At 38.1% G+C, this 22293-nt stretch overlaps 2 protein-coding genes and 1 long non-coding RNA gene across 4 annotated transcripts in view; 1 reads left to right on the top strand and 2 right to left on the bottom strand.

The window, feature by feature from the left end:
• Positions 1 to 22293, bottom strand: part of LOC134804395 (uncharacterized) — a 201115-nt gene that overhangs the window by 33898 nt on the left and 144924 nt on the right. The window lies entirely within an intron of this gene.
• LOC134804369 (iron-sulfur cluster transfer protein NUBPL) overlaps positions 1 to 22293 on the top strand; it is a 143002-nt gene that overhangs the window by 800 nt on the left and 119909 nt on the right. The window contains exons 2-5 of one of the 2 annotated variants that reach the window (XM_063777401.1): positions 818 to 989; positions 2611 to 2776; positions 3440 to 3624; positions 3770 to 4156. In XM_063777401.1, coding sequence (XP_063633471.1) covers positions 818 to 989; positions 2611 to 2776; positions 3440 to 3624; positions 3770 to 4137 — 891 coding nt within the window. In that variant the 3' untranslated portion in view covers positions 4138 to 4156. Of the gene's footprint in view, positions 1 to 817; positions 990 to 2610; positions 2777 to 3439; positions 3625 to 3769; positions 4160 to 22293 lie in introns of those variants that run through there. The other variant, XM_063777402.1, reaches the window with a different exon arrangement.
• On the bottom strand, positions 6252 to 22267 carry LOC134804372 (surfeit locus protein 4 homolog). The gene is made up of 6 exons (XM_063777407.1): positions 22106 to 22267; positions 18125 to 18286; positions 14682 to 14783; positions 9952 to 10182; positions 8676 to 8855; positions 6252 to 8401 (listed from the first exon to the last, which is right to left on the bottom strand). The coding sequence occupies exons 1-6, from the start codon at positions 22154 to 22156 to the stop codon at positions 8315 to 8317; spliced, it is 813 nt and encodes a 270-aa protein (XP_063633477.1). The 5' UTR covers positions 22157 to 22267; the 3' UTR covers positions 6252 to 8314.

Below are 22293 nucleotides of genomic sequence, written 5' to 3'. Positions count from 1 at the left end.
TTTTTTTTCTAAATTTTTGGCAACTGAATTACGATTCAAGTTGTACGATACTATATGACGGTTAAACATCAAAAAGCTAGACACAATAAAATAAAAAATATAGAAAAAATATTTGTTCTTTTTTTATACTTTTCAGGTTTAGGACTGTTTATCACTCTTTTATCTCGTTCACACTTGTGCCAACGTCATTGTGAACCATTTCGTTCAGTCTATTTTCTGTTTCACTCATGTCAAGCGCTCAAGGACCTAAAGACCGATTAAGAGCGTGCTAAAAGATTTAGTTCCTTTCGGTCCTTGATGGGATTTCATTCTTAACAGTTCTTAGTTCATGACCGACACAAGCCTACAACATAATCAGAGATTCTAAACCTTTTCAGTGAAATTGTATAGAAAACAACTTGATTTTGATACATTATGAATGAATACAAAAGCAAATTGGAGACAGTAACTCACTAACTGTAATGACACCTGACCTGCTACAATGAGTTGCATTCTTGACTCTCGTTCAACTCCATACAGTCAGCAGCAGAATTTGCTAAGTGGCCAAGGTGTTCAAAATTACCTTGACACACTCTTATTTTCCTAATAATAAAGTCACGTCAAGATCATTTTGAACACCTGGCCCGCTTAGCTACTTCTGCTGCTGACTGTACATTACATATAGCGCGACTTCAAGTATGGACTTGCACGTGAGAACGCAGCTTATGCTAGACCGCCTGACATCGAGTACTGTTCACCTCTGCCTCTTTAGGTGTTATACACATACTAGTGCAAAATATTGTACACGTTAAAACGAAAGTATTTCTCTCCCTCGCAGTCTCTATCCTGCTTCAGCCAAATACGTCTGAAGCACAGCAAGAATGATCTGGAACAGCACAAAGCCAAGGTGATGGCGCGGGGACTGCCGGAGAAGAAGGCTCTGCCGGGCGTGAAGAGCATCATTCTGGTGGCCTCGGGGAAGGGTGGTGTTGGGAAGACTACCACTGCTGGTGAGCATTTTAATACTACTATTTATATTTTAAAAGTGTGAGGATTTGAAGGGTTTATATTGACAGTCTAGTCTAGGCCAAACCATACTAAACCTCCGGCCCGCCGGCCTTTTCTAGGTGGCCCGCCTGGCGATCCAGCTATACCTAACCTTGCCATCTGAACGTCACCTTTAATCAAATTCATCTTGCGGCCCGCGCGGAATATCTTTGTGGCCCTCATAAAAAACGGTTTAGTATATAGTCTAGGTGTTCATTTGGATTTCAGAAAAGTTGGAGATCATTGAAGAAATTTAAATATGGATTAAATTTCTTCACCAGAACAGAACAGTGTTATTCAGTTATTATGCCATTGAATACGCAAACGACTTTCGTGCACCGCTCGCGCGGTGCTGCATATTTTACTAAGAAATTCATGCTAATAATAAGCGCAGAGAGCGTAGAGATCTGATCGAGACATTCAAAATACTAACCCAACACTATGACCTCAAAGATTTCCATAAGATGCTAGAACGCAATAACAACAACCGTCTGAGAGGTCATCAGTATAAGCTGGTGTCTCGCAGGTCTTACAATAATCCTCATAGACACTTCTTTAGCAACAGAGTGGTCAAAGCTTGGAACAAACTCCCAGAGGACGTAGTATCGGCCCAAAGTGTCAATGAGTTTAAGAATAAACTAGATAAGCACAACGCAAACTCTACTCAACACTGAAAACTCGGTTGATGGCTCTGGACACAGGCATTATCAGTTATTTCGACTGCCTGCCTGCTTCACAAATAATAATAAATAATAGGTAATAGCATGCTAGCGGCGTATCCGCCACTGCAACCGCAAAATCTGGATGCGACTTTACGTGCTGAAGGGCCTACCGCGAACCACGTTCGCCTCCCTGTCACACTTACGTACGAATTTACAAGTGCGACAGAGAGGCAGCACGTCGAACGTGGTTCGCGGTAGGCCGTCTGATTAGCTTGAGCATTCTCGCGATCAGAATGTAGTAGCGACCTGTAGCGTTCGTCGAACAATCGCCGAATCTGCTTATAAACGGCGAACGTTCGATGGTCTGCTCGAGGAGCTTTCCATGAAAACTAAGTTTTTCATCTAGTCTTTATTAACAAAATCCATTATTTATTAACTTAAATTAAGCAATACCTAATTGTAGTTCAAAGTATTGACGTAATTATGAGTACCACAGTCAGTTTGCTTTAATGCCGAATTTCTTTGTGCTATATGGTAAAAGTTTGCGTGTTATGGTAAATGTTGGCTATGAAGATTTTTAAGAACACATGTGGTTTTAAGATGGTACTAAAAAGGCAACAGAATTCTCGAGTGAACGCTCAAGTCTATCAGCACGTTATGACAACACAACGTTCGTCGAAAAGGACGGTAGGAGCGTGTTTACTGTTTACTACACAGATTATATACCTAGGGACTCCGAGCACACTAAAAGAGGCAGTCAGCAACCTGAAAATATTGCTAGGTCATGGAGGAGCTGGGGTGGTTAGAGTAGCGCTACCTCGTTTCACGCAAAATAGCATGACGATGGTTGTCGATTTGCGGAAAATGCCCAGAAGCACTAACAAACTTACCACACAGATGTGATCTGATTTTGTATTTCCAGTGAATCTCGCCTGCGCTATGAAAGTGATAGAGCCCGACAAGGACATAGGGCTCCTGGACGCGGACGTGTTCGGTCCCTCGGTGCCGCTCATGATGAACATCAGCGGCGAGCCCATGCTTAACGACGACCATCTCATCGAGCCGCTACTCAACTACGGCGTCAAATGGTACTAATTAAGGCCTGTGCACACCGGCTGCGTGTGCGTGACGTGCACGTGCGCGTGCGGCGTTGTAGTATACAGATCTTTATGAGAGACGGCACACCGCTTGCGTGACGTGTGCGTGTGCGGCTCCAACATTTTAGCGCACGTATACGTCACGCACACGCAAGCCGTCACCTATAAACAAAATTCATTATAGGTGAATATAAATCATTTTTAGTATAAGGCGGCCAGTTATTTAACAGTGGCTAGTAATTGACGATTAACTAATTTGGATTGAACGTACTAACACTGTTCTAATCCGTGTTACTACACTTTAACACTGCCAGGCCACCGGAACTCTTTAGCTGGTTTCTTGGTTGCCGTGGTTTCGGTCGCCTGGGTCACTCTTAAATCCCTTATTCAAAATAATTAAACATACATGCATTTTTACACGACTTTTTTAGTAGTAGGCGCTACTAGTGACGACTTTAGGTGTTCTCGGCGTTCAAAAAATTACTAAGATACAGTCAGCAGCAGAAGTTGCTAAGCGGGCCAGGTGTTCAAAATGATCTTGACGAGACTTTATTGTTAAGAGAATAAGAGCGTGTCAAGGTTATTTTGAACACGCCACTTTTGGGCAAGCCACTTAGCAACTTCTGCTGCTGACTGACTGTACATTTGTTTCAGCATGTCAATGGGGCTACTAGTTGCCGGTGAGAACGCGGTAGTATGGCGCGGGCTGATGGTGATGCAGGCTTTAGAACGTCTCACACGGCACGTGGCGTGGGGCCCGCTCGACGTGCTAGTGGTCGACACCCCGCCCGGCACTGGGGACACGCACCTGTCGCTGGCACAGAACCTGCCCATTGATGGTCAGTATAGCTAGTTGCCTTACACATGTGGGGGTCGATGTGCTAGTAGTTGACACCCAACATTTACTTTAAATGATGATTTTGATTGAATTATGTGGTTCAAAACTTGTATACTTGTAAAACAAATGACTATTCCTTTTTCCAGGAAGTCTAATAGTAACCACACCGCAGTCCGCCGCCCTCCAAGTCACAAAACGCGGCGTGAACATGCTAGAAAAGCTCAAAGTACCCATAATAGGCATGGTCGAGAACATGTCCCACGCGATATGCTCGAAATGCGGCGAGAGAAACTACATATTCGGCAACGAAACTAAAAAAACAGCTCAGGACATGGGCCTTGAGATAATCGAAAGTTTCGAAGTCGATCAGAACATGTCAGAGTGTATCAACAGTGGAAAACCGGCTATATACGCACTCCCTGATAGCATACATGCAGAGAAGTATAGACGGCTAGCGAATAAGGTGTTTAAATATGTGGAAACTAGGAAGGAGAAAGCTGAGGCTGAGCAATAGTTTTAATAAAGTTGTTTATGTTGCTTTATGTTGTTAGATGTGGTGGTTTTATTTGTTATAAGTAACTTTTGATCAGGCAGATATTTTGAGGATATAATGTCTACAGAAGTCAAAAATTATAGTCAGTCTGACAATCATAGTCTACTCAGGAATCGCCCCTATAACAAAACGGTTAGCAAGTATGGAAAACTAGGAAATTGCGCTTTTGATGGTGAAATATTGCGTTTATGTATATAGTTTAATACAACCCTTTTCTAATACATTGTAAGGAATCGAATGGTACCATTTTTCCCGTTCTTGGAAGTAAAAAAAAAACTTAAATTTTAAAACTGAGGTCTTGTATTTTTTATCATTTTCATATATTGAAGTGAAAACTTCTTTAGCGGCGCTGAGCACTTTTTGAGGTGAGGAAAAAATGATAAACTCGATTCAGAACGCGTAACGTAACGCTGACGTCATGTGTCACGGACAATGTTATTTACCAAAGAACTTTAGTCATAACGTATCATAATCAGGTCAATTATTTAAAACTGGACTTTTATATTAAGCAATAAAGCTCAATGTTCTAATCTTGTACGGGCTGAAATACGAGGATCTCACTGCAGTTACATAACTTTATATCACTCCAATATAATTAAATAAAGCTACATCTTGATGAAATCGCTAATAAAAGTGAACTCTAGTACTGGTGAATAAAACTCAAAATATCATGACCAAATATATTTTCACCACACCAGCTTGGAAAGCCTTACTTTGCACTTCAAAAACTGATAGCAAAGTTGCATTTTATTCACATGTGAGGCAAAGTAATCAAATGCAAATTTTGAGTTGTTTTCTTATGTTTGCTGGTAGAATTCACTTTTAAATGATAATTTTGGATGATACATATTTAATAAAATTCATTTGGATTTGATTTTGTTTGATATTTTTAATTTTACATTTAATATTTGCTTCTGGTTGGTGTGGTGAAAAATTTTGTGTTTCACTCGGGGGCAAATTTTGTTTAAATCTCGTGCTTTGAAACCCTCGCAATGCTTAAAATTCCATTTTTCGAACCACTCGCTACGCTCGTGGTTCAATTTTGGAATCTTTCGCTTGCTCGGGTATCAATATTAGCACGAGCGGTTAAACAACAACTTTGCCCCCTTGTAAAACAAATAACTATTAGATGCGAGGTCTGCAAGGTAACTTTACAATTACTATTCGAATTTTTAACAATTAACGCTTCAATTTTAAGCTCACTGGCCAGCAATTTCGGAACTAAAGTTTTTCAATAGAAAGGAGGATGGGTCAATTATACATAGTCCTGCAGTCATTTTGGACTAGTCATTGAGTTTTCACTTCTGTCGGCACTCCCGGAGTGCAACCCGTTGTTTTTTTTAGTGTTTTTAAATTTATTGTGATAAATTGCTCATTCACTATATATTTAACTAGTTATTGATATAAACTTCAACATGTGTCATCATCGCTATTGGTAATAAACATTGGTACAATCAGAGCCTCTACCATCAGTTTTGACATTGACATAACGCTCACGTCTACGTAATTTACTTTCTGTACATCTCGCTTGCACTAATATGCGAGTACGAGCGAGATGCATAGAAAGTAAGTTATGTAGACGTGAGCGTATATGTCAATGTAAAAACTGATGGTAGACGTACTGGAGATAGGTAGTATTTTGTGCAACGGTTACAGCTACATAAAGGATGACTCACGTTAGACCGGGCCGGGCCGTAGCTTCCGGAGTTTCGTTTTCTATGGAGAATGGCATCTCGGACGCCTCGACCCGGTCTAGCGTGAGTCATCCTTAAGAAGGGCGTCCGCTAACTGGCTGACACGCGCTTATGCTAGCGGCTTTTATACCACTTGCACGAATTATAGGTGTTTCATCATTATCATTATTCAGATGTCTAAAAACCAATGCCACCGACATTATTTTCAACGATTGTAACACGTCTGTTAGTTTCGGTCTCGGCCGGAACTGAGTCAAAGTCAAAATCGTACCTTCAGTTTCGAATTCGGCAAAAAATCCCGGTCGGTACTAATTACAATAAAGTAAAATAAAAGGTATGAAACAAGGGCGTCTGAAGTGAAAATGAAAAAACAATTATTAATTATTAATGTAATTTTTATTCAGAACAAGTCGAGGATTCCATATGGATCGAAGATTAAATCAAAATAATAAAAAAAAATATAAAAATAAATATAATCATTATAGTCTTTTTATTTAATTTTTTTTTAAACCATATATTTTGCGTTTATAATGTAACGTCGTGTGATGCCAGCCGGTTAACCTATGGCTAATGGAATTATACCCATTTACATTAAAACTACTTATTTCATAAAGATTACATCTTTGAATTTTGGCTATTTTTACCGCCGAGGAAGGTTGCTAAACAATACGACAAATTATAACTTTTAAAATATAATCTTTACAAAATAAGCAGTCGCTATCTAGCTCTTACAACCTTAAATTTATACATTGTTAAGGGTCCACACGATAAGTACAAAATATATATTTACAACGACATCACAACAAGGTATACGGAATGAAACAAATTGCTAGATAAGGCTCGACAATTTATATAAAACGCCGACGCGCCGACTATCAGACGCGCGCGCCGACATTTGCACGTGCACGCCGACTAGATGTCGACGGCGGTCGACTTGGAATATCGCGTTCACTACAGTAAGTATTCAAAATAGCGCACTGCTACTGTGCGACAAATACAAATATTCAAAAATGGCGAGTCTTATCGTTACCTACGTAAAGGGATCCCTCAGTCATTAAGCTTATATACTTATAAACAATCCGATTTCAAAATATCACTCGTTTGTGGAAAAAATCAGTTAAAAATCAAAGTATATGGGACCGTGGTTATGTGTGCGAATTACATTTAGCGTTATATTCTTTAGCACCTACCTATTGAATTATGTGCAGATATTATGTCACATACTTAAACGACTGAACTATGTAAAAATTTATATGAAATATTAAAAATTGGCAAATTAATTTAACAATGTGCTTATTGTGTCTGTTTCTAAACACCCCGAGAAGTGGCCTAATCACTTACGCGCAGAATTCAATTAGACCAAGCGGTATCTCTAGTGGACCAGTGAGATAACACACTTACTCGTACAATAATATATAAATATTATAATGAATAAAAACACTCGGGAATATCTATAAGCACCTTAGTGTCAAATGAACATCTACTTAATATGATTTTGAGGGGGCAGAGCGTAAAAAATACTTAAGCAGGGAAGAGAAATATCCCACAATTCGCTTAGCTTATGTGTGTACTGTATAAAATTTCTTTTTAACGGTGGTTTTCCCAAAAAGAATTAGTCATTCGCACACACCACCACAAAACTATGAAATACTGATAAAAACAAAAAATAAGAAGGCTTCGCCTCCATGTAAGAAGACGAAATGACATGGCTGTGTAACAATAAGGTTGAGACCCAGTAATAATGGGGAGTGTTCGGAAATTGTTGTTATCGTCAACTGTGCCCACATTATTATTGTCGTCTCGTTAACTAATAATAATTACCCGCGCGTCGGCTATTGAAAATAGAATCTTATTCTCTTAATATTACAGTCGATTATGGAGCATCGCCCGCGCGGGTTAGTCACAAAACATTAGGGAGCCGGCCGCGGCCGCATGATGGCCAGTACAAAAATGTCTAAGATTAAAACTCATATAATGGTACAGCCTAGGTAATTTCCAACAATTCCTTTACGATGCAGTCTTGCGTCATTCTAGTTATTCTGTTTCTTGAAACTCTTCTGGACAAGGTGATGTTTGAACTGACTTAATGTCTGACTTGGACGCCGTAACCATCTTTTAGACGGCGTCGGCGTTTATACATAAAACATTTCACAAGGGACCTAAAACTTAATAATATTGTGACCGGTAAATATACCGGTATCCCACGATGGTAAAATAAATCGCTTAGCTCAAAAAGGTAGTTTTAAAAAGGGTTTAAAAATTACTAACACAGACATACCTTTTAGGATACAGGTTAAACACCGGTCCCTAATATTCACAAACACACATTAAAGTTGTAGTGACGTTAACGTCGACACTATTATATTTAATTGTATATATACAGGCGGCCGCGACGCTCCTTTGTCAACGTCATATCGCACCATGTAACGTCCATAACGCACTGCCTACCACTTTTTCTTGTGTTCGTCCATGCTCACGCCGCCGGGGCCCAAATAGACGATCATGAGCAGACCGCCGATCACAGATAGGGTCTGTGGACATAATATTTATAGCAATAAATAATATAAACACGCACAAACTCATACATGCTGAAGTTCTACTCGCACTATTCACTTAAAAAAAATTGCAACGAAAAGTAATATCAGACATATAAATAAAATAAAAAATAAAACGAGACTTTATTCCAGTTCTACAGTGATAACAATATTATTTCTTTTGACAGCTTTGTACGGTACCATATTGGCGTCCGATAACTACACTATGACTTTCTTAGCACTGAAAAGGGTTGTTAAAGTGTTGTCTTACCTGGAAGAAGTCGTATTTAAGGAAGTCCCTGAGCGGCTTGTAGCTCGGCACTGCCCACCACGCGTTGTGGTAGAGGTTGAGCACAGTGAGAACCAGCACGAGCATCAGTGCGGACAACTTGGTACGGTACCCGATTGTTACTAGGACCATAAGGATGCTGCCGAGGATGTCTTGGATGATCTGAAATGGAAAAAAATAAAGTCTTAGTAGCAATTACTTAATTCAGCATCAAATAGTTGATGGCAGTAAAAGTAATTAAGTATATTGCAACACAACCTTAGTCTTATGGTAACAAAGGTGTGTTACAATATATTGGGCTGTCACTATCTCTGATGATGCTGTGTAATTTATAAAAAATGAAGTACAAAGGCGAACTTATCCCTATAAAAGGGATCCCGCCCTGGTAACCTCCGGGTAAATGAGTGGAAAATAGGAAGATGTTTTGTTACATTAGTACTTTTAAATGTTCTTCTTTGGAGCCTGCCCAGTGCTTGCAAACGGCTTCAGTTTTTTAAATCTCTTTTTGTGTATTCACACAACTTTTTTAAATACTAGAGTAAAGCCGTGGCGTCCCTCATACACGTATTAGCTACATTTGGTTCACAATGATTTAAAATTTATGCGAAAGATGGAACTCTCATTTAATTTTCGTATTTATTTTGTTATATTCATAAATTCTGGGTTTAAATCAGTCACATCAATTTTATACTTTAAATTATTGGTGTAAAAAAATAGAATACAATTCATAACACTCGCAACCTTAAAATAAAAATAACCCTCATTATTATTTCATCCAACGCAAGCCATGAATAAATTACCATTATCTAAAGTGGGACGAATTGGAAACTCGCACTGTTCAAAGCAAATTTGCTGTAGAACTTAGTACGTCACGACAACATAAATGACGTCACTCGCCTATCGTCAGAATAATTACCTGTCAAATACGTGGGTCGATCAACTTAATGAGACTTAATATATATACGTCGCTTCGAGATAATACGGCAAATACAGTTAAATCTTCGTGTTTCTATACACAAGTAACAAATATCCACTAGTAATTGTACTTTCAGTCGCATGTAACAATTTAGATGCGACTGAAAGTAGGTACAATTACTAGTGGATGGAAACCCTAAAGACTCGACATTAAAAAAAAAGATATACCTAAATCAAAAAAATATCGCAATTTAAATGACCAACAATGATGACCTCAGTTGTCTTACGTCCTCCGTCTAGTTCAGATTTGTGGGTTAACATCTCTTAGCACACTTCGCCTCACCTGTACGAATGACACCTCGAACCGCAGCAGCGTGATGAACATGAACGCGAGCAGGATCCTCCCAGCGAGCTGGAGGTACGTCTTCGGTTTGTTCTCTCCCAGGGACGGCACGCCGGCGAACAGGCTACGGCCTTCGGCGCGGGCTTCTGCGACCACCAGTAACAGGGCGCCGATGAGGGCGAGGTTACGGAGCAGGAATTGCATGTCCCATAGTATGCTGTAGGCGAATGTCTGGAAGGAAGGTTTCAATGTCAGATGAGCTTAGATATAAATTAGTCTTCTTAATATGTATGTTGTGTTTTTAAATCCCAGATAAACTAGTAGTTCGCCCCGAACTGAGAACTCGCGGTTTGGCAAAAATTGTATAGAGCAATTTTGTTGCACCTACTTACTCGTATAGTGCGACATAAAATAGAAAATAATTTTTAAGAAAAATAAACCGACTTCTAAGGAGGTAAAACCACACACTTTTCTAGTAGTTAGCATTTCATTTTTGTAAGGGTCGCAGTTTTAGCCTAACGAAGCCACTTCTGAGATAGCAGTTCGGTTCTGTGAGGATTGCAGTTCGAACCTAACCAAACCCACTTTTCTAGTAGTATTTCGTTTCTGTAAGGCTCGCAGTTCTAACCTAACCTAATAACCCACTTTTGTTGGGTTCTGTGAGGATCGCAGTTCAAACCTAACCTAACCCACTTAACGGCGCGTGCGGTGCGGTGTACGGGGGTTTGAACGGGAGGGGCTAGTAAGTTTGGCATCATTTTACTTTATAAGTACCTACATTTTATGGCAGGTAATCATAGTGGTTTATTTAGTTTAGGCATCAGTGGTTTTCCGGGTCAAGGTCCGAGTCCGGGTCGCGAATTTACAAAGCCTATACTGATAAGGTCCAGATGCGAACTGAACTGGATTAGCTTTTGTTTGGACAAAACTTGACCAAACCCTAATCCATTACAGTACAGAAATTTACTGAAATCGTATAGACTTTGTTGGCTAAATTAATATGGATATTGTTGCTACAAATGCTAGTTTGTTGCGATCTAAACTTGAATAATATTTTAGTAATGACTCCGATTGTATTGTATTAATTACCGTTCGTGCTAATTACTTAAAAATGCCTAATTTTTTTTTTTTCATTTAAGAACTATATCAGTTGAGATTTCTTATTAGGACATGTTTAATGTGAAATCGTAATACAATTATAAGTCGACTGTATTTTATAATACATTGGTACATAACGAAGTAGATGATTTATTTAAGGACCAAGATTTACTACGGTGTTCTGCCTTTTCTCCGAAGTTTTATTGTCCGAATTTCACTTGCCAGACAACTTTTCGCAGATGATTTACTTTGGCAACCAACATTCACCAAATTTTCATCATGACAACGTTTTACTTTATAGAATTATTGTTAAGTAGATTATTACTATGTGTACAACGTTTGGAGTACATTTCTTTGGTCAAATCATTCAACTTGCTAGATATTTATTAATACGATATCGTCTAGTCATTTGACAGAGTTCACTGAGTCAATATAGGTGCGACGACGAGCGAAGCGAGGAAGAACGTGTTAGGTGAACTGCGACCAAACAGCGAACCGACTTTTTTATACATAGAACGACTTTTCTGGCAACAGTTCATTTTCCTGGGGGTTGCAGTTCTAACCTAACCTAAGCCACTTTTCTGGCAACAGTTCATTTTCTTGAGGGTCGCAGTTCTAACTTAACCTAACCCACATTTTTGGTAACAGTTCGTTTTCTTGGGGGTCGCAGTTCTAACCTAACCTAACCCACTTTTCCAGCAACATCTCGTTTTCTTGGAGGTTGCAGATCAAACTAACCTAAACTACTTTTTTCGCAATTTACATGAATACTAGGTGAAAAGTAATTTAGTAAAAATATAATTGTTGAAATCAATATTCAGTGAACTTTAGTGTCGTGCAAATAATACTCGATGAATAATATTGAATAATGACGGCGAGACTCCGCTCGACTAGGTATTGTGAGAGCATTAATGTTTAAATATATCGCAACAAAATCTAAACCATTTGAGTAAATAAGTATTATTAAAATTTAGATATCACATTCAAACGTGCCTGAAGCCCTGAACTTACTAAACTCGACTAGGTTTTGGCGTGAATAATATTTGAAAATATGTATGCAAAAAGCTAATCCATTTCAGTGACTACTTTTTACCGAAACGGTATAGATATTGTCAAGTAATATGCATAAACAAAAGCTCACCTATTAAAATCTGAGTCGTGACTGAAATAGTATAGCTTTTGTAAATTCGCGTCCGGGTCCGGGTCCAGTTCCGGGTCCAGGACCAGGTCCAGGTCGAGGTCCAGGTCTAGGATTTGGTCCAGGTCCAGGTCCAAGTCCAGGTCCAGGTCCGGGTTCAGGTCCAGATAAGAGCCCGGATCCAGGTCCAGGTCTGAGTCCAGGGCCAGCACCGTCAAAATCGAAATTCGAAATCGCCAAACGTGTACTATACGTCGTTGAAGAGTTCCGTTCTGATCATTATCAGCAGTTCCACTTCATCAAATGCGACAATTTTTAATGAAAATGCTTGATTTTCTGATGAAAATACAAAAATCTCTATACGCATGCCTTTAAGATTTGTGGAGTTCCCTCGATTCCTCATGGATCCCATCATCAGAACTCGAGCTTGACAAAAATGTGACTAAAAACTTAACTTGGTTAATAAACATAACGAAGAGGACAAATCGCCAAACGTGAACTATGCGTCGTTGAAGAGTTCCGTTCTTATCATCATCAGCAGTTCCACTTCATCAAATGTTACTTTTTTTTAATGTATGTGCTTGATTTGTTGATAAAAACAAATAAATCACTATATGTATGCCTTTAAGATTTGAGGAGTTCCCTCGATTCCTCATGGATCCCATCATCAGAACTGGGTTTTGACAAAAACGGGACCAATCTGTATGTATATACATACAATAAAAAAAAAGAATTTTCAAAATCGGTCCAGTAATGACGGAGATATGGAGTAACAAACATTAAAAAAAAAACCGGTCAAGTGCGAGTCGGACTCGCGTTCCAAGGGTTCCGTACATTGCTCAATTTTTAATAATGTATTTTTTATATGTGAAACGCGAGTGAATTGCCTTTAAAAAGACCCGTAGGGGTCAGATCAAAAACTAAGTAATTAGTCCGACTCACGCTTGACTGCACATTTCTAATAGGTTCTCCTGTCATCTATAGGTAAAGAACTATTTTGTATATTTTTTCAAAATTTTAGACCCTGTAGTTTCGGAGATAAAGGGGGGGGGGGGGGGGAATGGTATAGTAAACTATTTTAAAATTACAAAAAAAATATATTTGACATTCTTAAAATGTGCTCATGTAACACGATATAGTTTAAAAAACATTTTTTAATTTACTCATTTACCCCCCAAAAGTGGCCTCCGTGATTAAAATTCATTTGTTTACGTAAGATATTCGTCTTTGGGTCACGAATTTACATATGTGTACCAAATTTTTACTTAATTGGTTCAGTACTTTTGGAGAAAATGGGCTGTGACAGACGGACAGAGAGACAGACAGACAAACGCACGAGTGATCCTATAAGGGTTCCGTTTTTTCCTTTTGAGGTACGGAACCCTAAAAACACACAATCGAATTGATAACCTCCTCCTTTTGAGATTTGGAAGTCGGTTAATAGAGGGCGCCACTTTTTACGTAACTGTCACATTTTTGACGTAAAATGCTTACACAAGGCAACAGTTTTTTATGGACATTTTTGAATTCCATTTCATTTAAATTCTACTATTTTATGTCGCACTATAGGGGGTCTTGAATCAAAAATCGCGTGGATTTATTGCAAGGTCTGTGGAGCCCTTAAATGATAGATTTAAGTTACCATATAGATGAAAATAAACTGTATATGTGGTAAGCCGAAATATTTCCTGTCAAATGTCAAATACCTATATTAGGTATGTTTATTTTTATCTTGCTAATTATTTCAAAATGGTAAATTTAAAAACGATATTATAAAAATGTAAGCCGAGCACTTTCATTTGATACCAAACTCGACCATATTTTCTTGCAAATAAAATGACCAGAATAGCACGCCCCCTCTCAAACAGCTTTTTGGCCTTGTAAGCTCTTCTAGCTCAATAACCTCTTGATCGAGCCTACTCATAATTTAATGACTAAAATATAATGCTCTCGACTACATGTTTACCCAATTTCATTTAAATTACAACAAATTTACTTTAGTTATTGAGTATCAAACTATCTTCTGACAGTTCAGCTTAAAAACATCGAAATGCCGGGACGTGCCGCTAGCCAGCCGCGTGTTCAAAGTTGAATCTAAGAACTTCGTTCGCTTCGCTCGCTCGTTCGATAAATGACAGTTCTATAGACCAATTCAAGTAAGTAAAATGTTTGCGCCCGCTGTTCCAATTCGTTTTTGGGACTATAACACTAATTTGGTTAGAATGGAACCTCATGTATAGTGACCTTAGGTATAGTGACGACAGCCACACTATACGTATGTCCAAATAACGGGACAGATTTGTTTTGTGCAAAATATCGTTATTATGAGTGCGAAGTTTGAGAATACTAATTAGATTATAATTTAATTCGTAATTAATAACTACTTCCCCCAAAAAACAACATTGGGAATAGCACATTTTTTTAAACAATTTTTTTTCCAAATGTTCGCTGCTGCTCGACCATCTGCTCAGTTTCCACACTAAAAAGTACATACCTGAAGAACTACAATGAAGAAGAGCACACCACAAGCGATGTCCACCTTCAGCCTCCCGAGCACCATCACGCATCCTCCGATTTGACCCAGCAGATTTATAATCTGTCAACAAAAAATACAGCCGCTCATTTACACCTTATGATAATGCTTCCGCAAAACTATACTTGGCCTAGGTGCGGTGACTAAAATTTATCGGTGGCGGCGTTTTGAGAAAAAAATCGGCGTCGGCGGCGCGTATTCATCGTTCGTTTTTTTTGCTGTTTTTTTTTTGTAATCGAAAATGTAACGTACGTATTGTGAGTGGTCTAAGTATGATTTCAGTAAAGTGAAATGTTTTTCATCACGCTCGCTCAGTAAATGTGGTCAGGTTTAGCGGGAGTTATAGAAAAAGCGTTTTCCCTAGGGAGTTATGAAGTTTCTAGTGCCATAATAAACAGTTTTTTGTCTTTATACTTAATTTTTGAATCGCAAGTGTGATGAAAAACATTGTGTGTAACTCGGGGCGTAATAATATTGCAAATTCGAGTCTATAAATCTTACTCTCGTTTGCAATATTCAACTTACGCCCCATGTTGCACAATGTACTATTAATTATCTCTTTGTTCAACCAGCTACGTTCTACTCTACATTATTGTTAGGCGATCATTTGATTAATTCACTCGAAAGTAAAGATATATCAGAATATAATAGCGTATTACCTAAACCTAATCAACTTACAACAGAACGCCCGTATTATGTGAGTGCTCTTTGATTAGTACTGGTGACCACCTTCCAGCTCCATCATCAGACCCTGAGTATCACCTAGTGTCAAAGATCTTGTCGAGACGAATCAAACGATCCTAAACAGGAAGTGGTTTAGTTTTATGGTTGATTGGTACCGGTGACCACCTTCCAGCTCCATCATCAGACCCTGAGTATCACCTAGTGTCAAAGATCTTGTCGAGACGAATCAAACGAGCCTAAACACGAAGTGGTTTAGTTGTATGGTTGATTGGTACTGGTGACCACCTTCCAGCTCCATCATCAGACCCTGAGGATCATCTAGTGTCAAATATCTTGTTGAGACAAATCAAACGAGCCTAAACACGAAGTGTTTTAGTTGCATGGTTGACTGGTCCCGGTGACCACCTTCCAGCTCCATCATCAGACCCTGAGTACTAACTTGTGTCAAAGATCTTGTTGAGACGAATCAAACGAGCCTAATCATGTTACTATATGGTTGATTGGTATCCGTGACCACCCTGATCATCATCATCAGGCTTCATCATCAGATCCTCAGTACCAGCTCGTTTCTAAACCCTCGTTGATACAAACTTCACAACCTATGGGTACCAAATGCAATGACGAAACATGTAAATAAGCGAGTACCTATAATTTCTTTCTAGTAATATACCTACATAAGTACGAGTATGTACATTTGCACTGGATTTAGTATTTTCGTACCTACCAAATAACAATTTTAGGACTTTAAAAGTTAAGTACAGATAGTGTTGTTTGTTATGCATGATTTCAATATGCTTCGCGAAGGATCAAGAATGTTTAATCCCTCACTGTAGTGCGAGCGAGATGGAAAATGTGGTAAAAGGGATCGGCATACTGAGCTCGCACGGCCTGCCGCAGCGCGTAAAATACCTAAAGTCGCTCAACGCCGAAATGTAATAGCGCTCTTAAGGGTCACAGATTGAAAAGATTAACCCTCGCATTTCCAAAAATAGACAGACTGCCCAAACTGGCTTATTTGAGCTATTTTTGGATTTGAAATGACTCAATATCAAGAAAACAACAATGATACGACTCGACGCTCAATATTATTTGTATCAAAGGTCATATAATATGTAATATGGTAATAAGACTCTATTGGTAAATGAAGTAGTGTACAGATTTTTAATAGTAGTTTGTGTTACAAGGGATCAATATGATATATTTCCGTTAAGGGCGTACATTGAATCCTGAATGAAGCGATGGATTCTACAATAGAATCCCGAACGTAGTGAGGGATTCTAAAGTAGAATCCTGAGCGTAATGAGGGATTCAAGTGTTAACGCCCAAGACTAAATAATTTTGATACTGTGTGACACATACTGCTTTTCACATCAACTATGAGGAAAATAAAAAAAAAATAAATGAGGAAATTATCATGTATCAAAACACTATTTAAGCTAAAAAAATTGTATGTAAAAATGAAAAAAAAAATTGTCCTATAACAGAAAAGTACCACTTTGATCCCTCCTAGCAGGGAAGAAAAGTGCCACTTTGATCCCTCCTAGCAGGGAAGAAAAAGCCCCTTTCCCAATAGGTGATGTGAAAACGATATTTTAAGCGACTGTACAGTCAGCAAATAGATAGTGACGGCCAATGTGGCCAAATATATCGGAACACATCATTATCTCTATGGTAACAAAGGTGGCTCACGTCGTCACGATATATTTGACCACTTAGGCCGTTACTATCTATTCGTTGGTCTCGCTTCAAAATCGTGGTGAATTAATGTTTCTTATCGGTAAAATACTTAAGTATGTGAATGTCACGACTCAACTTGTATGGAATAATAAAAACAACAAACGAGAAATTAGAAAATACAATCTAGACACGAATTTTGTGCAATTTTGGATTAAACGCGTCGCAAGACTTATTCAAATTTAATTTAAACTATAGTCGGACCACGCTAAGTTTTCATGCCAAGGGGCTGTCCATAAATTACGTCATCGATTTTTGACGATTTTTGACCCCCCCCCCCTATAATCATCCAAAAATCATGCTTCAAATGACCCCATTTCCTCCTACTTCATGCTACCGTCATCCGATGTCCAGACCCCCCCCCCCTAATTTGAAATGACGTAATTTATGAATAGCCCCCAAGTGCTACGTCAAGTATGGAGTTTATAGGCATATGTAGGTATTCTTACTGCCAAATTTGCCCAAAATTAACGTGGCCACAGTCTATAACATTGGGAGACAACATCTTTGAAATAAGAATAAAAATTGTCTTTAACCCTTTATAAGGGTTCAAAATCAGGTGGGAAATATATTCCCTCTGCCTAACAAAGGGTTAACATCGTGAACGATACTACGACGGTCAGGATCCTAGCCAAGATACCAATCGATTGAGCCCGCGATAATCTGTCGTAATGTAAGAGTGATAGACATTTCACATTACCGTTTCGTTCGCTACGGCGCAAACGATTGGCATCCTATAGTTCGTTTTTTTAGCATTAGAAAAAAGGTAAACAATCTTGATGTGTCTTTTAATTGAAAAACACGTTTTAAAAATAAGTCACAATTATGAATTTAATACGATCATTTATATTCTTCTGCTTTCATGAGTAATATTTACTGATTTTTTAAAAACGTTTTTTAATTAAAAGACGTCTCGAGATCGCTTACCTTCTTTCTAATGCTAAAAAAACGAACTATAGGCTAGGCCCTCTGGAAAGATGACTCACCACAAACATGGTAGCGAGGAACTTGCCGCAGCCCCACGACATGTCCATGTAGTCCCGCTGCTCCGACCACTGGAACCACATGCGGAGCCCGTCCTCGAGGAACGTACTGATGAGGCACAGCCTAGCCACTGTGGGCAGGACATTTTTGCCTTTGCGTATCACCTGGTAAAGAAAAGCAAAAACGATATATCGTAGTTGTCTTGCTGTTATTTAGAAATCGAGTTAGCAACTAGCTATGATTATGATTGATAAAACCTACCCTATGTCCTTTCTCGTGGCCCAAACTATCTCTCCAATTTTTGTCCATATCAGTTTAGTTGTTTAAGCGTGAAGAGGTAACTGACAGGCACACTGTCGCATTTATAATATTAGTATGGATTTCCCAGTCAAATAGGATTAGAATCACAAACAACGGTGCTTACAATATGTACAAGTTTTCGTTGTCACCTCACGATGACGATTTATTCAAAGTATTAATACATTACCTAATTTACAAACCCAGACAAGCCTCAATCGCTTATAACTGTTTCTAATTTTGATACCATAAGTTTGACATATTTGAATTATTATTTGATATATAGACACAAATTTATCGCATGTAAATTTTGTTCTTAATGTGCACACATATTTAGGGTTAGAGTCCAGTTCAGAACGCTGTACGCCTCTAATATGCATGTAAACGCAATGACTGTAACCTGTTTTGTGAGCATAAATAAAAAAAAAAAAAAAAAACAAAACGAAATCCGTAAAACCTCGAAATATAGTCTACAGTCTTGCACCACGTAAGAATGCAATCAAAAAAGAAATAAAACGGTAAGTTGCATGTGTCAACATAGTATTGTGTAGGTACCAAATAATGACCTTGACTGGCCATTAGGAAACCCGAGGTAACATCATGACAATTAACAAACGACACAAGTAATTACAAGTTGAAATGCCAATTAAGTAATACCGATAAAAATACTGTCACATAAGCATGATACACGATAAGTATCTTATCTTTTGAATGTCGAGGTAATAAAATAAATATACATTTAAATGTGTAACTATCAGTTTTATATCTTAATCAAGGTTATATGATAAAGCGTGTTGACCCAATCATTGGCTAGTGCCAAATACGCAATTTCTAATAGTCTAGTCTAGACTAGATTTGAGGCAAATTCTTATATGAATCATTCCCATCCGTTGCCGACACAGGTATGTATGGCGGCGATCAGGCGGGGCGGGGACAAATGGGAATACACCGCAAAAAGACGCCTAAGTACCTTTAAGGCAAGCATGAATGGTTTATTATTGAATCAGTAGCTACATATACGGTCGTCTCTTCACTTTCAACCAGGTCAGTAGCAAAAAACAGCGTTAAAAAAACTACCTACAGGTTATTGTTTTTTTTTGTATCGGTCGCGGCGTTAGCAAAAAATACGCCGATAAAGCGTGAACCAGCACTGAATGGGTTAATCCCTACTAATATTATAAGTGCATACTTTTATCAATCATCATCATTACACGCTGACGAAGTTGCAAGCAAAATCTAGTACGAAATAAATACAAAATTGCTTTCTTAAAAAATGCATTGTAATGGTCTTAAAAACGTATGATAAGGTCAATACAGGTAAGTGTGGCATACGGGAAAATGGCTGGCCGTCAAATGTTTACACATTGATTAGTGTTTATTGCGAGTTCATACATTTACCACTAAACGCGTGTACCAAATGGACTTACCCGTATTGAACTTAGTTTACTGATTTTGTGAATCATATTCATAAGGAAAAGTTTAAAATTTCTGATATGATCGAAAATATGTACATATGTGCTATGAATATAATTGGTTTAATATCCTTGACCTTCGCCTTGGCCGAATCAATTTTACAGTCGAGTTCATAAATATGTATACATTTTTTCTCCTTATTGCAATGCCTTAAAGGTGAAGAATGTATTCATATTTATGAACTCGACTCTACTTAGATATCCATTTGTGATTCAATTACGTGGTTATGTCACATATCCTGTCTTAGGGTCTATGCACATCGCCTTATTTACACGCGCCTTTGAGCGTTCTACAGCGTGTTTTTCATTCTACGGACCACAACCCCTAGTGTAAATTTCATTGACATGCATTCGCATTCTAAGGTTGACTGGTAGAGAATGCCTCATGGAATTACGTTCGCCTTTTTTACATTCAGTTTTTCTTTTTGACACTATATATAAGTCACTAGAGTCTGTTCGGAAAGAGAAGAGGCGTGGATTGTATTGGGCCCCATACATTCCACGCCTCTTCTCTCTCTGCACAAACTATACTATTCTCACAGTGGCTAAAGTACAAAATGGTACTGTAATTAAATTCATTGATCGTACATATATTGGCATTTGCTTAACAGATGCTTGCTTATTTTGTTGATACATAATGAAAACAATGCTGTTATAATACTTGGATGTTATGGTTTTCATCTATACACATAGGAAATGTGTACATAAGTTGTTATTATACAGTATTTGTAGTTACCAAGTATTGTTACTGTCTACTGTTATGTGTAGCTATTTGCCAAGAGTATTTGCATAAAGAGAAAGTTGCCTGTGTGGTACTAACTCAATTATAGCCCAATTTTCACTGAATTTGTACCACTATAACTTAAATGTATGTATGTATGTTGTATTTTCTGTAAGGAACATATTGACATAGGTTACATTGTTAACTGACTTTGAAAGTCTCAAGTTCATTAAGAAAAACATTTTTTTTTCAAAAATGTAATTTTTATTACAAGCCTTTATTGGTAACTGTACTTTTATTTTAACAGGCAACTATAATACTCATCGTGACAATTCTAATCAACCCAAACACAATTAGGTTGTGTTACCTGCATCCATCATTAGATCAGTTTGATGGTATCATAATATGTCATTGTCACCCAACTTACATATCATAACATATTTACCTATGTGAAGTTAAATAACTTGAATGTAATAATAAATAGTAATGTACTTGTGAAGATAAATTAATTCTTATTACATTATGTTTACTCATGTCAATGAATTGTAATATTCTTATGAGTAATATAGATTCTTTAAACCTAAGTTTCAGCTCATTTCAATATTGGGAAGTGGATCTAATTTAGTTTGCAATATTTGACCTAAACATACATACAATGCAAGTTGAATAAAAGCTTGTAAAAAAACCACAGTCTGCTTAAAAGTTGTTTTACTTTTTCATAACATTTTGCGTGCTAAGACAAGAAAAAGGCTTGACTAGTGCACAGTGCGAGCTTGACAGATGGAATAACTTAAGTGATCCTTAGACCGTTTTGGTTTTTTTGGTAGTTTTTGCCTGTCCCACTCTCATGAAAGAGAAAGTGATAGGAAGTAACTTAAGTCTCACTGATCTACAGGAAGTGGCTGACTGCTATGTTTAGTGTAAGTAAAGCAATAAATATCAAGGGACAATGTTATTGGTAGTCTGGAAATGGCATAGTGATGAAACATAAATGTCAAACTACCTACATTACGCATTTACGTAACAGTGAAAGTTATCAATGTTGCATCCTGAACGAGTTTACAGAGAAATCGCGCGAAAGGACCAACTTATTAAAGAACTTTTATTTTCAGTATAAAAAATACATGCAATTTGTCTGTGGGCTTAACTTTTTAAACCATCAAACTTTGGCTAAGCTGCAAAGTGACATCAATTATATTTAACATTGTGATTTATCAGTTTATCCAATAAGATGATAAGTAGGTTAAAAGGGGCAACATCTGTAAGCCCGAATGTAATGTCGACACAGAACACTATGTAATTCGCTGATATCTTTTTGGCACACGCAGCAAAACGTGCCGGAACTATTTTTATTATTTACATTCATAAATCCGTGCAACAGGGTGCGAGCCAACAAGAAAAAGTTCGGTGACGTGACAGAACCAATCCAAAGTACGAACCGACTTAGGGCTAATTGTTATAAAGAAACAGCCCGAAAAAAAGCTGGTCCTCACCTGATCTGCAACATCTTCCGCAGTAGAAACGTATTCATTTGGAATTTGCATTTTCCTCGGCGTATTCACAACCACAATGTCCACATTCACTGAAAAGAAATTCACTTCACTGACTTCTTACTGTCGCTGTCGCTGCGAGTGACGTGTGGATAGTTGGAAGACCCTTCCTGTTCAAGCACCTGACTTTA

This window comes from Cydia splendana, chromosome Z (assembly GCF_910591565.1).
Source record: "Cydia splendana chromosome Z, ilCydSple1.2, whole genome shotgun sequence".
Taxonomy (NCBI): domain Eukaryota; kingdom Metazoa; phylum Arthropoda; class Insecta; order Lepidoptera; family Tortricidae; genus Cydia; species Cydia splendana.
Note: the sequence above shows the minus strand (reverse complement) of the source record. Positions and strands in the feature narration are given on the sequence as shown.

Excerpts from the sequence above, each read along its gene's own strand:
- LOC134804372 (XM_063777407.1), bottom strand. The coding sequence starts at position 22,156 with ATGCAAATTCCAAATGAATACGTTTCTACTGCGGAAGATGTTGCAGAT. Across the intron at positions 10,183-14,681 it reads TCTTCATTGTAGTTCTTCAG|ACATTCGCCTACAGCATACT; the intron begins GTATGTACTTTT and ends CCTTCCTTCCAG. Across the intron at positions 8,402-8,675 it reads TTAAATACGACTTCTTCCAG|ACCCTATCTGTGATCGGCGG; the intron begins GTAAGACAACAC and ends TTATGTCCACAG.